Raw genomic sequence first — 14,265 nt, 5'->3', positions numbered from 1 at the left:
AATTTGGGAATTGGTCCATTGATATTTAGAGCTATCAATGACCAATGACTATTGATGCCTATTATTTTGTTATACTTTGATATTATTTTGTCCTTCTTTAGGTTAGGAAAATTTTCTTTTCTTTTCTTTTCCTTTTGAAAAATTTTCTATGATTTTGTTAAAAATATTTCCTTGACCTTTGAATTGATTATCTTCTCCTACTTCTATTTCTATTATTCTTAGGCTTGATCTTTTCATGTTGCTGCATATTTCCAGGTTGTTTTGTGTCAGGAATTTTTTAGATTTAACATTTTCTTTTATTGATGAATCTCTTTCTTCTATTGTATCTTCATCACCTGAGACTCTCTCTCCATCTCTTGTATTCTGTTGGTAATGCTTACATCTGTACTTCCTGTTCATTTACCTAGATATTCCAATTCCAGAATTCCCTCAGTTTGTTTTTTTATTGCTTCTATTTCCATTTTAAGGACTTGAACAGTTTTACTGGTTTCTGTCAACTATTTGTTGTCTTCTTCTTAGTTTTCTTGAATTCTTTAAGAGATTTATTGATTTCATACAATTTTTATTGTCTTTTCCTGGATTTGTTTAAGGGATTTATTCATTTCCTCTTTAAAGACCTTTATCATCATCATAAAGTTGATTTTAAGGTTGCTTTCTTATGCATCAGCTGTTTGGATTACAGTAGTGAGGTGGATGGGTGTTAGCAATGACATATTACCTTGGCTGTTCTTGATTGTATTCTTACAATTAACGTTTAGGCATCTAGCTTTGGAGTTATAGGTCTAGGTACCAATTTCTGGATTTATTTTTGTTGAACAGGTGTTTTCTGCCTTGGTTTCTGTTTCCTCTCTGGCATTCTGGCTGATGTGGCCTGTGGTTGAGCAGAGAATCTCCATCGGCATTGGGGGCTGGACTTCTGATGGCCTGGATGGCCTCTAGTCCAGCAGGGGTTTGCTGCTGAAGTTTAGGGCTAGAGTTCTGGCTATGTGCATAGTCACTGACCTGGCTGGCAGTCCTCTGGGGTTCATCTGGTTTGGCTTCTGTCTAGTTTTCAGGAAGTTGGCCTGGCCTCTGATGAGATATAAGGCTTCCATCAGAGGTGTGTGTTAGAATATGGTCTGATTCCAAAAGTTTTAAAAACCTAAAAACCCTACGCCAGATTCTTCGGTCCATGTTTGGAAATATAAATGATGTTTTCCCCTATTTTCCCTGTGTCCTTTATAATATCATATGTAATGAATTTCTCTGGAAAGTTAGCATTTGGGAAGTATTTTTTTTTTTACAAAAATCCAACAATATTTATTTGGTCCAATAATGATTATTTAACCCAATGTGTTCTGTATTTCTGTCATCCCTATCTATGCATTCAGTAAACTTCATTGAAAGACTACAAAGTTCAATGCAAGCAATAGGGAATAACGAGTGTGGCTTTATTTTTAGTACTGATAATACTTTGAATCAGTGGGTACAATCATAGTGAGTATCCTGAGAATATCATGTGTGTACATGCTACTTGATACATGGTGAGGGGGGTTCTTCATTGTCAGTCTTTGATGGGAAAGAAATGAATGGTTGAGGAAAGCCTTGAAGACATGGTTTCTTAAGTTGCTACTGAAAGGAAGGAGAGACTTATTAAAACTGAGAAACAGTGATATGATGCAATGTTCACCTATTCTAATTGTTTTTCTAAAATTTTCATTTATTTGTAAAAAATAGGATTTGTTTTCATTCCATTCTAAAATATTTCATTTCATTACAATATTCATATAGTTGATCGAGTTTATGAGTTTGAATCATTATAAGTTACTAGAATTCTAGAATCTGATAAATGTAAATTATGATTAATTTTAAGAATTTACTAATGATATTACATATGGAAGGGAAACAGGAAAATATATCATCTTTTTTATTTTGAAATATGTAGTAATTTTGAGATGCCTCTCATTCTAATCTCCTGCTGGTGACACTTATTTATTTCATGAAAGTAGAAAATACTGAAACATTCCCATAAATGCCCCATGAGTACACATGGTTGTCACTAATTTTACATTAACAATGAAGAAAACCTTGTACCATTGAGTATCAATACCCTTAATATAATAGTAAGATTTGAAGGGAGAAACTCCTGTGTTTAAGTGAATAATGCATTATGCTTAAAATCACTTGAAGAAACTAAGGCCTGACTTCCCTAGTCTTTTAGTGTTTTCCACAGTACAAGTGTGTGTCACGTGACTTTCTTTTTTTCAAACAGGATATCATTATTTCCTGGAGGGTTTTTTAGATGCACTACTGTGTGGAAATAGCTCTGATGCAGGGTAAGCCAATCATTTGTGTGAGATGTGAGTATGTGTGGTTTGTTCCCATATATATGTGTATCTCTTTCTGTAGAACTTCACTGATAACAGCAACTAACTTTATGCATACTAATTTTCAGTTATTATAGTATAAATAAAAAAGGACATAATCTAAATGTTAATAATTTCTTCTGTAAAGCAAGAAGCAATACTTTGATATATGCTATTTCCCTGACATAAGTATCAAGCTATGATTCCGCAGTGAGGAAGAAAGGTTTCTTAGCAACAGCAACACCTAGCAGCTAGTAATATACTATGAAGTCAAAGGTGGGAAATGTATCAGGGAGTTGTGTCCACACCCTTGTGTTTTTTAAGTAGTGACTAGATCATTTTATAAGTATAGGTTTCTACCAGAATAAAAAGACAGCAGAATGTCTTGTCATACTTTCTTTTTCCCCATTTGCAGCCAATGTCCAGAAGGATATGTATGTGTAAAAGCTGGTAGAAACCCTAATTATGGTTACACAAGCTTTGATACCTTCAGCTGGGCGTTTTTGTCCCTGTTTCGACTGATGACTCAGGACTTCTGGGAAAATCTTTACCAACTGGTGAGAATCTGAAAGTAGAAGCATATAAGAATACAAACTGAATCATGAAATGCAAACCAAACATGATATAGTAGAGAAAGTATGACTTGAGATCAGAGATGTGGGCTTCTCTATCCTGTTGATTACAATACATATTGAATGGAGTAAAGCCAAAAAGAGTGATTCTGTTCTGTTTCTCCATGACTCAAATGCTATTTCTCATTCTTCTTAGACACAATTTCTCCTGCACAAAAGACAAATCTCCCTTCAGCCCTGTCTCCTTCTCAAGTATTATCTCTTTCTTTTGATCTCTTCTATGAAAGGCTCAGGTTTTGATGGAGGTGCCCATCATTTTCCATCAACTGTTTTAGTCTTGGTGAATCCAAGAATCCCTTACAATGATTATGACTGTATAAGTCAAAGAAGAACAGAGATAGAGGTTAAAGAAATAGTGAAGTGACACAATTGTTAATTTTGTCAGAGTTCTGCCAGACACACAGTCACCAGGTACTGAAATAATTGTGAAAGTAATTCTGATATTCTTGTTTCTAGACATTGCGTGCTGCTGGGAAAACATACATGATATTTTTTGTGCTGGTGATTTTCCTGGGCTCATTCTACCTGATAAACTTGATCCTGGCTGTGGTAGCCATGGCCTATGAGGAACAGAATCAGGCCACCTTGGAGGAGGCTGAACAGAAAGAGGCGGAGTTTCAGCAGATGTTGGAGCAACTTAAGAAGCAGCAGGAGGCTGCACAGGTACTAAGCAGTTCAAATGGGTCTTGTTCCACAACACAGACTTTGCTTCTCTCCTTATATCTGCTTGGATTTCCCAAGTTCCTCTAAGCTGCCCTGCCATGGGCCAATGTAGCTTTATTTATCAACCAATCAGATCAACACATATTCACAGCATACAGAAAGACATCCTACAGCACTTTCCCTTTTCTATCTAATCAAAAAGGGAAGGTTTTAACTTTAACATAGTAAAATTACATATAATAGAACAAGTTATCAAGCAGGAATTGCAGTTATAATATCTAGTTCATTTGTATTTGACAAAATTAAAGAAAATATTCTATCTATCCCATATTTGTGAGTCTAAGGTTTCATATCTAATTTATCTTTTATCACAACCAAGGCAAATTATAATTGTAACTAGTCTTCAACTACAAGACCCCAGAAGGATATAATATTACCTAAGTAAACAGGAAGTGCATTGTAAGCAACTTCCAAAAATCTAAAATGACAGAGACAGCTGGCTACCTGGATAGTCACCCAAAATTCCTCTGTAATGTTGGGGCATCCATCTTCAGTCTAGAGTTTTTTAGTTACTTCTGTATTTTGTAGAATATTTGTCAGTCTCCTCTGTGAAGCAGGAAACTGAAGGACTATCTCGCCTTGTTTTGGCAAAATTTAGTGGTCATGTTTCCATGGTTCCTGCATGTCCAGTCGATTCATTTTGTCAAGTAGTCCAGGCAAAAATAGTTTCTTGCCCAAATGGCTAACTTTTGCCATAAGGAAAATAAACTCCATATTGGAGTTTCTTCAATGCTCATCATCGTCTTTGAAATAAATCTGTGCTATCAGGAGCAGGCATGTCTCATTGTCCAGAAATGCCTGTTTTTAAAACATTTTAAATGCCATACTTTATAGGTCTTTGAAGTATTTGAAGATTACCTATCTAACTGAAATATAACGATGTATACCTAGAAAACTTAACATGACTATAAGTTTGATTATCATAGATGATTAACTATTAATCTGTATTTCTTAATTATACATTCCAATTTTAAATGAGCTGCATAAACATAATATGTTAAGCAAGAGTAGAAATATATATATAGTATAACAAAATTAACTTTAAATTTGTATCAATACACTAAAATCCATAGCAATGTAAAACATTTTAAACAAGTCGTTGCTCTTTGAAAGTAGATTCAACAATCTACCCTTTTATTCTATCATATCTATATAATATCTCCTTTTTGGAAGTCGCTTGTTTGCACTTCCTGTTTACTCAGTTAATATCATTTCCTTCGGGGGTCTCTGAGGGAGCTGAAGATTAGATAGTTATAATTATAGTTTTCCTTGTTAAGAAATTCAGAAAAGAAACTCACTAAAGAAGTGTAAAGTTTATAAGTTCAAAAGACATCAAAAAACAGTTTTTGGTTGGTAATGCAAATTAGGATAGAAGGTGAATTAGATACAATCCTTTGGATTCACAAAGATAGTATAGATAAAGGAGTATTTTCTCTGAATTTGTCAAATGCAAATGGCTACACATTGTTGATGTAATTATTGCCTGTGTATATTGTATATAGTTATTGCACTTATTGTATATTATTTTTCTTTTATTAGTCATAAACTTTTTTATTTTAGACCAAAAAAAAAGGAAATGTGGTGATATTTTATTTGTGCTCTAACAAAATAAAGCTAGCCTGAAAATCAGAAGGAGGAGCTAGCCACGAGTTAACCATAGAGGTCTGTACAGACAGACAGGAAGTGGTAGAGCTGGACAGAGAGAGGAAGTGAGAAGGCAGAGTGGAGAGAGGAGCTCACTCTTTTTCAGCAGAGGATTTCATAGGGGTAAGACTTGTGGCTTGCTGCTCTGCCACTCTGATCTTTCAGCCTTTACCCCAATATCTGGCTCTGGGTTTTTTTTTTATTATTATTAATAAGACCATTTAACAATCGTATTACAACTAATAGAATAAAATTTTATTCAAATCAAATTTTATTCAGAGCCATCTTGATCATACAGAAAGGGTTCCTTCAAGCATGCTTATTCTTTTACCACAGTTCTATATTGAGGATATTGTGGGAATAACAATAACTAAAAAGTGCAGCTTCATAACAAACAAGTTGTGACCACACAGTGTTTTTCTTCTCTCATACTCTTACAACTAGGGAGAGCCACTGTTGAGATGAAGGTGGTTGGGGCGGCTTTTGGAAATTGACCACCTTCTGTTGCTTAGTGGAAAGTTATCGACCCCCCCTCCTTCTTGTGAACAATAGTATTATGGAGGAGTGAGGAAGGGGAGGGGATACCTTTCATAACTTCGACTGATACTATATGGAAGTTATTGAACACTTTCAGAAACTGGAGAAGACCTGAGCTTGCTATCACATTTCCAACTTCGGATAGGATCTTGAATAACTCTTCAGTTCTTCTTCCATGATCCAGTTTGTTTTTCAGAAAAAAATGAAGATGATGGCCATTAAATACTAATTACTAGAATAGATTGAGTCCTATGGGTTTTTTTTTAAATGCCCAATGAATCTTTATGAACATGTGATCAATGTAGTACAATGCAGATTTCATAAATGTTACCGTGAGGGAAAGTAGATTATTTCTGAAAGTCATTGTTAGTTAAAAGAAAGAAGAAAAAATCCCCTTCTCACCCAGGAAACATCTTCTAGATAATATTTGCCTCAGTTAGCTAGTATTTTGTAAATGATGGCAAAACTTGAGCAACTTGAAGAAAGCTCTTAAGCAGTCTTTTCTTGTACCACACTAAAACGCTTCCTCCTCTATATAGCAGGCGGCAGCTGCAACTGCCTCAGAACATTCCAGAGAGCCCAGTGCAGCAGGTAGGCTCTCAGATAGCTCTTCAGAAGCCTCCAAGTTGAGTTCGAAGAGTGCTAAGGAAAGACGGAATCGGCGGAAGAAAAGAAAACAGAAAGAGCAGTCTGGAGGGGAAGAGAAAGATGAGGATGAATTCCACAAGTCTGAGTCTGAAGACAGCGTCAGAAGGAAAGGGTTTCGCTTCTCCATAGAAGGGAACAGACTGACCTATGAAAAGAGGTACTCTTCCCCACACCAGGTACGTACTGCTGAGTCCTCTGATGAAGAATTGAAACAGACGTAGGAGTTTTCATCAACTGAATGGACTATTGTTGCATTATGCTTAAAACTGCTTCTTCTCCATATAGTTATGTGAAAGCTTTACTTCCCTCCACACATACGCAAATATGTTCCTAGATGCTTTTGAAATAACAGAAGGTTCGAAGTCAGGTGAACTGAATTTTCACGTTGGATGTGCCTTCTGGTAATTGCCTGTAATTAATGATATTTAATCTTCCAGTCCTTGGATATTCTAAAAACATCCACAAAATGTAGACTAGGAGTTAGCTACTCAGAAATATGCCTTTGGCTAATTAACAACACTATGTTGGTTTTCTTCCAATAACTTGTTCATCAACTGTCCTATGAACTTCTGAAAATACTTGTTACAGTAAACTTCACAGAAAAGTGCACCAATCAGAATTTCAGAATGTTTAACTTCTGTTTCTACAGATATCCCATTTTACAGGTGAATCAGTGAGAACTGCTGTAGGAATTATCTGAAGGGAAAGAGAAGTGAAAATCAGTCACAGCTGTGCTGTCCGTGTTCATCACCAATGGATTTATACATGGAGAGATTCTTAAGGGTGTTTCTCTTTAAACTTGAGAGATAGTGACTGGGTATTTGTCTCCCGTTATCTTTAGGCTGCATGCCAGCTATCTATTATTTAATATCAATGGCTAGAAACAATAATGTACAAAGATAATTTAATTTCATCTGAATGCCTATGAATTATATTAATCTTGCAAAACTATTTCAATGGGCTGTTTTAATATTATTTTACTTTTTGTTGTTTGTGTTAACCCTTCAGTCACTGCTGAGCATCCGTGGTTCCCTGTTTTCCCCAAGACGCAATAGCAGAACAAGCCTTTTCAGCTTTAGAGGGCGAGCAAAGGATGTGGGGTCTGAGAATGACTTTGCTGATGATGAGCACAGCACCTTTGAGGATAATGAGAGCCGGAGAGATTCACTATTTGTTCCCCGAAGACATGGAGAACGCCGCAACAGTAACCTGAGTCAAACCAGCAGGTCATCCCGGATGCTGGCGGTGTTTCCAGCAAATGGAAAGATGCACAGCACAGTGGATTGCAACGGTGTGGTTTCCTTGGTTGGTGGACCCTCAGTTCCTACATCTCCAGTTGGACAGCTTCTGCCAGAGGTGATAATAGATAAGCCAGCTACTGATGACAATGTAAGAAAGTTTTACATAGCTCAGGCATGGCTGGCCCATGATTGCTGCACCAGCCAGTGTTTCTACAGAATGGAACTCTTGAGAATGATTCCTGGTTGGTCAAGCTGAGAATGCCCTGCATCTTGTAACACCTTTAATAGACTAACCAACTAAACCTTAAAGCCTCAGCACTCCTTGCACAAATGTGAATGCATTACCTACTGTATATGCTAAGGATTAATTGAACAATAAAGAATGCCTTGGTTGATTTGCTATGTACCCATACTGAATTTAGATATGGAGACATCACCCCTAATGCCCTATTATAAGAGTAAATAAATGGCTTTTAAGTGTAAAGGGTGTATAGTAAATCTTCCCATCAGACTCTTTATTTTTATCTTTGTTTTAGTTCAGATTTTCAAAAACACTGTGCATAGATAGCTTCATCATTATCTAAAATTTCCAGGGTTGATATTTATTGTACTAAAAATGCTGATATAGGTATTCACAAAGCCAATCTACACAAAGGGACACCAATAAATTATTAATCCCGATAAAATAATTGTCTGTGTAACAAAGGAGTATTGTGTGTTTGTTACTGTACATTCAGACAAGAACTTTCCAAACAAAGGATACTTCCTCCTAAACTGTACACTCACTTGGAATATATCAGCATGATGAGCATGACTATGTTTAAATGGGATGACTTATTGCTTTGGTACCCTGGATGAAACTGTTGACCCTGCATCATATGTATGGATTTTTAGAATATACTTTGTATTATCAATAACCATCTATATCTTATATCTATAAAATGAGATTACTACAGCTAAGTGTGCTTATAGTCTTTGGTATTTTCTTAAAATGAAATGGCTACTTTCTCAAAATGGCTTGACCATCTATATGACTTTTTAAGGCATTAGGATTTAACAATTTGTTCTTTAATTAAAAACAAATTAAATATGCCTATGACAATCTTTACCAACTATATTATAATCACATGTCACATATTTCATAAAATTATAAAACCAAGGGGGTCAAACATTTAAATTTTCTTTTATGACTATATGATTAGCAGTTTAAATATTCCAGGTTAATGATCCAATAAGTCACCAAGATCTGCCATCAGCAATTAAATATGAAAATGCACGGTGCATGTGTTTCATGAAAATCACTGTCTCCATTTATTTGTGTGCCATATTGCTCAAGTTAATCATTTAATGCCTCAGCATTTTCTTTACAGGGAACGACCACTGAAACTGAAATGAGAAAGAGGAGGTCAAGTTCTTTCCATGTTTCAATGGACTTCCTAGAAGATCCTTCCCAAAGGCAAAGGGCAATGAGTATAGCCAGCATCTTAACAAATACAGTAGAAGGTTTGTAACAAACCCCACCACCATTATTTCAATAAACTTTCATTATCTTACTGGAGTCAAATATCTCTACTTATGTGTTGGCAATTACACTCACAGGAAAAAAAAGGAAAAAAGAAATGCCCTACTATTAAATGAGTGGTCACGCATTCTGAAAGTGTTGAATATTAAATTCAATGTGCTGGACTCTGAACTCTTAATATCTTAGTAGTACATGTGAAGAGTGAGAGATTTCTAATTCATCAGTCAGAAATCCTCTGTTGTAATTAGCTACAAATTTCAGCAACATGGTTCCTTCAGTCATGATCCAAAATAATTTTAAGATTAGAGAGACAAATAAGTCATTTCCACAAAATAAAAGCATATTTAAATGATGATGTATCACATTAATCCTTGCCCTAAATCTTACAAATGAGCAGCCTGTCAGTAACACAGGATTTAGCACAGAGTGAATTACCCAAAGCTATGTTCCTGTTGAAAGTTCACCTATATGACCAACAAGCTTACTAGCGGCCAAGTGTTAAGAAGCAGGGTCTATGTGAAAAAGGAAAATGATTTATTTCTTACCTCTACTATATGTACATGTCTGATGGTATCTATATTATTATATCAATTATATCTTTGCAGTAAACAGAAATATGCTTGCTACTGAAAGTATGTTTAGTGGTTCTAAAATAAATATTTGCACTTAGGAGGTAGTCATTTAGCCTTCTTCCTTCTTTTTTTTTAAATCTAGAACTAGAAGAATCAAGGCAGAAATGTCCACCCTGTTGGTATAAATTTTCCAACATATTCTTAATTTGGGACTGTTCCCCATATTGGCTTAAAGTCAAACATATTGTCAACCTGGTTGTGATGGACCCATTTGTTGATCTGGCCATCACCATCTGTATTGTGTTAAATACCCTTTTCATGGCCATGGAGCACTACCCAATGACGGATCATTTCAATCATGTGCTTACAGTAGGAAACTTGGTAAGCATACAAGAAGGTAAATGTGTTCAGTATTCAAATTTTCTGCTTGGGATACTGTTTACTACATTTAGTGGCTTATTAGCACTCTTTCAACCACAATTCCTACATCCCTAAGGCAATTACATCCAGCTGTCTGTGAGCACTGCTTTTTGAGAAATAATAGCCTTTAATGTCTGTGAAAAAACTGAGAAATAGGCATAGACCTGCAATAATGACTAAAAAGTCAATAATGATGTTTCCAAAGTTTTGAAAAAGTGAAGTGTTTCAGAATTTAAGGCCATGTTTTTCTTTGAGTGATAGCATCACTGTGTCCTTACTCTAGACAGTTCAAATAAGGTCATGTGTTCTTTCAAAGTGATCAACAACATAAAAGTGTCTCCATTTTTTCTCCTTCTGGAGTCTAGGAAGTCTATGTTCTGTTTCATAGATCTGTTCTAGATACAGATCATGAAATATTGAAAAGGCCCAGTGCATTTTGTATATATGATCATTAAGCCCATTTTTAGTCAATGTTTCCACTTAATACTCTCCTTTTTTATTTTAAAACATAAGTTATTAAAATGTTTTCCAGCTGAATCAACTTAGAAATCTCAGTTTTTATTTGAAGGAAGAACCATATAAAGTATGACATGCTTTTAATACAGTATTTAGGAGGAATTTTAGGATTTTACAAATATAGAAAATTAAAATATGCATATCCTATAGTGTATTTGTATTTTTAAATCTCTACTATTTACATTATGGAAATATACTTTTTATGCATGTAACTAATTGTAATGATAGTGATGATCACATTATAATACAAGATACACATTAACAATAACTATCTCATTTGAAGGAAATAAGAATAATCTTACAAATAACCTGTTTATGAAAATCTTGTCATCTAGGTTATATGAAGTCTGGAAATAAAGGCAATTTAATGGAATGAATAGTATCAATTTAATGGAATGCATAGTATCAATTTAATGGGATAATAGTACCAATTTAATGGAATGAAGTATCAAAATCATGCATTGGTGCTCAAATTCTAATTTAGCCATTTTCTAGTTGGTTGATAAAAGAGGGACATTTTAAACACCTTGAAATATTGTTTTCTTCCCCTGTAATAATTATGGTATTTACACTACCTGGTTACTGGAGCTTCTGTGAGGGTAACACAGTAAACTAATGCAACCCAGCCTTTTCAACTAAATTTTCCTCTACTAGTAAGATAGTAATAGGATCAGTAATGGAAAAGTAGCCTAAGCCTTTTATCCTAAGGAAAATATGTTATATTTATCATTATTATTATCTGATAGAATTTGAGTAATTTTGTTTTGATCTTAGGTTTTTACTGGGATCTTCACGGCAGAAATGTTCCTGAAAATCATTGCCATGGACCCGTACTATTATTTCCAAGAAGGATGGAATATCTTTGATGGTTTCATTGTGACACTAAGCCTGGTAGAACTTGGCCTTGCCAATGTGGAAGGACTGTCCGTTCTCCGTTCATTTCGACTGGTAAACAAGAGAGTGGCAATAATAATTGTTGCCGGGTGGTGGTGGCACACGCCTTTAATCCCAGCACTTGGGAGGCAGAGGCAGGCGGATCTTTGTGAATTCCAGGCCAGCCTGATCAACAGAGTGAGATCCAGGAAAGGCGCAAAGCTACACAGAGAAACCCTGTCTTGAAAAACCAATAATAATAATAATAAAATTGTTTTCCCCAATGGTGATCTTTCATAACACTTCCATAGACTTTCCCACATAACCACTATTAACATCTTAAGTTTTTGTGTAACCTGAGGCTTCTAAATGGGAATGATATCTCTCCAGGTATTTATTTCAAAAACAGCTTTATTCTGAAAAGTTTAGTCATGTAAACTTCACTAGTATTACCAGTTATTAGTTTGCAGTGCTGGGTTACATAACACAGAATCTTGCACATGCTTTGACGTTGAGCCATCACTAGTCCTGTCATGTGACTGCTAATGTTTTGGTTGCTATGTTGACAAAGTATTGTTCCTAATGACTTGTACAATTAATGTTTTCAAACTGAAGAAGTATTCTTAACAGAAATGGTCAATATTTTCATAATAACTTGAAAGTGCAAATAGCCTTTGGTAGCAGTGGATGACATTCACATAAAATGTATGCACGTAATTCTAATTCTAGGAAATCTATTCCATCAAAAACTAAAAAGTTCAAAGGACTATTAAGCATATGCATTGATTCATATACATTGCCCTGAAGATCAAAGAGGAGTCATAGTAAACATTCCAGTTTTACAATATATGTGTATTTACTTATAGCTTTACCCCAATGTAATAATAATAGATACAAATATTTTTTTCTATTTACATCAGGCTCAATGTAATGTTACTTAGAACATTCTTGACAAATGAGTTTTTTACAGAAATTATTCACATCCACATGTTAATAAGACAGTATGAAATTTGGTGGGTCTCAGAGAAACAAATTAAAGAACACAGGTTCCAATATACAATTAAGAATTCACTTTCAAAGAAGATGATCTATATAATTAAATGCTGGAAATGTTAGATTCTTTCTGGGAGGATCCAAATGTTAATCATGAATCTGATAAAGTTAGAGCAAGATATTATAGGAGGATTTTTAGGGGTGTGTAGTGCTAGCCTTGGACCTCATAGCTGCACTCAAGATAGGGAAATGTTCTGTCAATGAACTGCACCCCCTTATTCCTTAGTAAGTCTCACTATAATGCTTATGAATGTCATAATGTATATTAATTTGTTCTCATTTTCTAGCTCCGAGTGTTCAAGTTGGCAAAATCCTGGCCCACACTGAATATGCTCATTAAGATCATTGGTAACTCGGTGGGCGCACTGGGCAACCTGACCCTGGTGTTGGCCATCATTGTCTTCATTTTTGCCGTGGTCGGCATGCAGCTGTTTGGCAAAAGTTATAAAGATTGTGTCTGCAAAATTGCCAGTGACTGCAAGCTCCCACGCTGGCACATGAATGACTTCTTCCACTCCTTCCTGATCGTGTTCCGTGTGCTGTGTGGAGAGTGGATAGAGACCATGTGGGACTGCATGGAGGTTGCTGGCCAAGCCATGTGCCTTACTGTCTTCATGATGGTCATGGTGATTGGGAACCTTGTGGTATGTATGCAAATTAGATATGCCTTTAAGATATATATTAATAGCATAACAGAGTGGTACTACTTTTATTAAAACTAACTTTTATCATCATTAATTTTTAATGCCTCTGATCTTAGATATGTTCATATTCTCATTCTGAAACAAATACTATCACAATATACTATGGTAATATAGAAATACAGTTTTAAAATGTATGCACACTAACATTATCTATGATTTTTATCCTCAACTCCATCTTATGTCAATCATTTCATCACATTTATTTTACAAATTGCATAGAATTATTAAAATTTGTCATAAATCTGCCACGTGTGTGTGTGTGTGTGTGTGTGTGTGTGTGTGTATAGCTGTGTGTGTGTGTGTGTGTGTGTGTGTGTGTGTGTGTGTGGTCTTTTGCTATAGAATAGTGTTGACAAGAATGGTCACTGCTGGCAAATGCCTTTAATGCCAAAACCCAGGAAGTAGAGGCAGGTGGATCTCTGTGAGCTCCAGGCCAGCACAGCCAGGACTACACAAAGAAACCCTGTCAAAAAAAATGGTTAATGAATGTTTTGAGAACTTAAGATTTTAATTCTAAATTTGGTAATAATCATGATTTTATTTCTGTTAACAGCCAACAGCATAAAACCACGAAGAAAGAAATGCCAAAGTATATATAAATGAATATTTTCAAATATTAATGATTTTTAAATTTAAAACTGGTTACACTATATCAGTAAATTTCTTTTCCTTTACTCATACAACTTTACATATAATGATAAATTAATTCATTCAAATTCTTCATGTGTGGGAAATCTTCAGAGCAATAGGAAGAATGCTTTCGTTTTATAGAGAAGGAGCCATATCACAAATTCTGAGTGCCCAACATTTTTTCAGGACTGGGTGTTGAACCCAA

At 35.2% G+C, this 14,265-nt stretch overlaps 1 protein-coding gene across 10 annotated transcripts in view; it reads left to right on the top strand.

The window, feature by feature from the left end:
* The window catches only part of LOC114680593 (sodium channel protein type 1 subunit alpha), a 146,185-nt gene that overhangs the window by 95,460 nt on the left and 36,460 nt on the right, over window positions 1-14,265 (top strand). For 5 of the 10 annotated variants that reach the window (XM_028853557.2, XM_028866248.2, XM_028880849.2 and 2 more), the window contains 9 exons: window positions 2,252-2,315; window positions 2,761-2,902; window positions 3,434-3,640; window positions 6,421-6,705; window positions 7,538-7,918; window positions 9,141-9,273; window positions 10,007-10,245; window positions 11,575-11,748; window positions 13,014-13,370. In XM_028853557.2, the coding sequence (XP_028709390.1) occupies window positions 2,252-2,315; window positions 2,761-2,902; window positions 3,434-3,640; window positions 6,421-6,705; window positions 7,538-7,918; window positions 9,141-9,273; window positions 10,007-10,245; window positions 11,575-11,748; window positions 13,014-13,370 (1,982 nt within the window). The remainder of the gene's footprint in view (window positions 1-2,251; window positions 2,316-2,760; window positions 2,903-3,433; window positions 3,641-6,420; window positions 6,706-7,537; window positions 7,919-9,140; window positions 9,274-10,006; window positions 10,246-11,574; window positions 11,749-13,013; window positions 13,371-14,265) is intronic. The other 5 variants (XM_028865487.2, XM_028866249.2, XM_028864050.2 and 2 more) reach the window with 3 other exon arrangements.

The sequence above is a fragment of the Peromyscus leucopus genome, chromosome 4 (genome assembly GCF_004664715.2).
Source record: "Peromyscus leucopus breed LL Stock chromosome 4, UCI_PerLeu_2.1, whole genome shotgun sequence".
Taxonomy (NCBI): domain Eukaryota; kingdom Metazoa; phylum Chordata; class Mammalia; order Rodentia; family Cricetidae; genus Peromyscus; species Peromyscus leucopus.
This window is presented reverse-complemented; position numbering and strand designations above follow the sequence as displayed.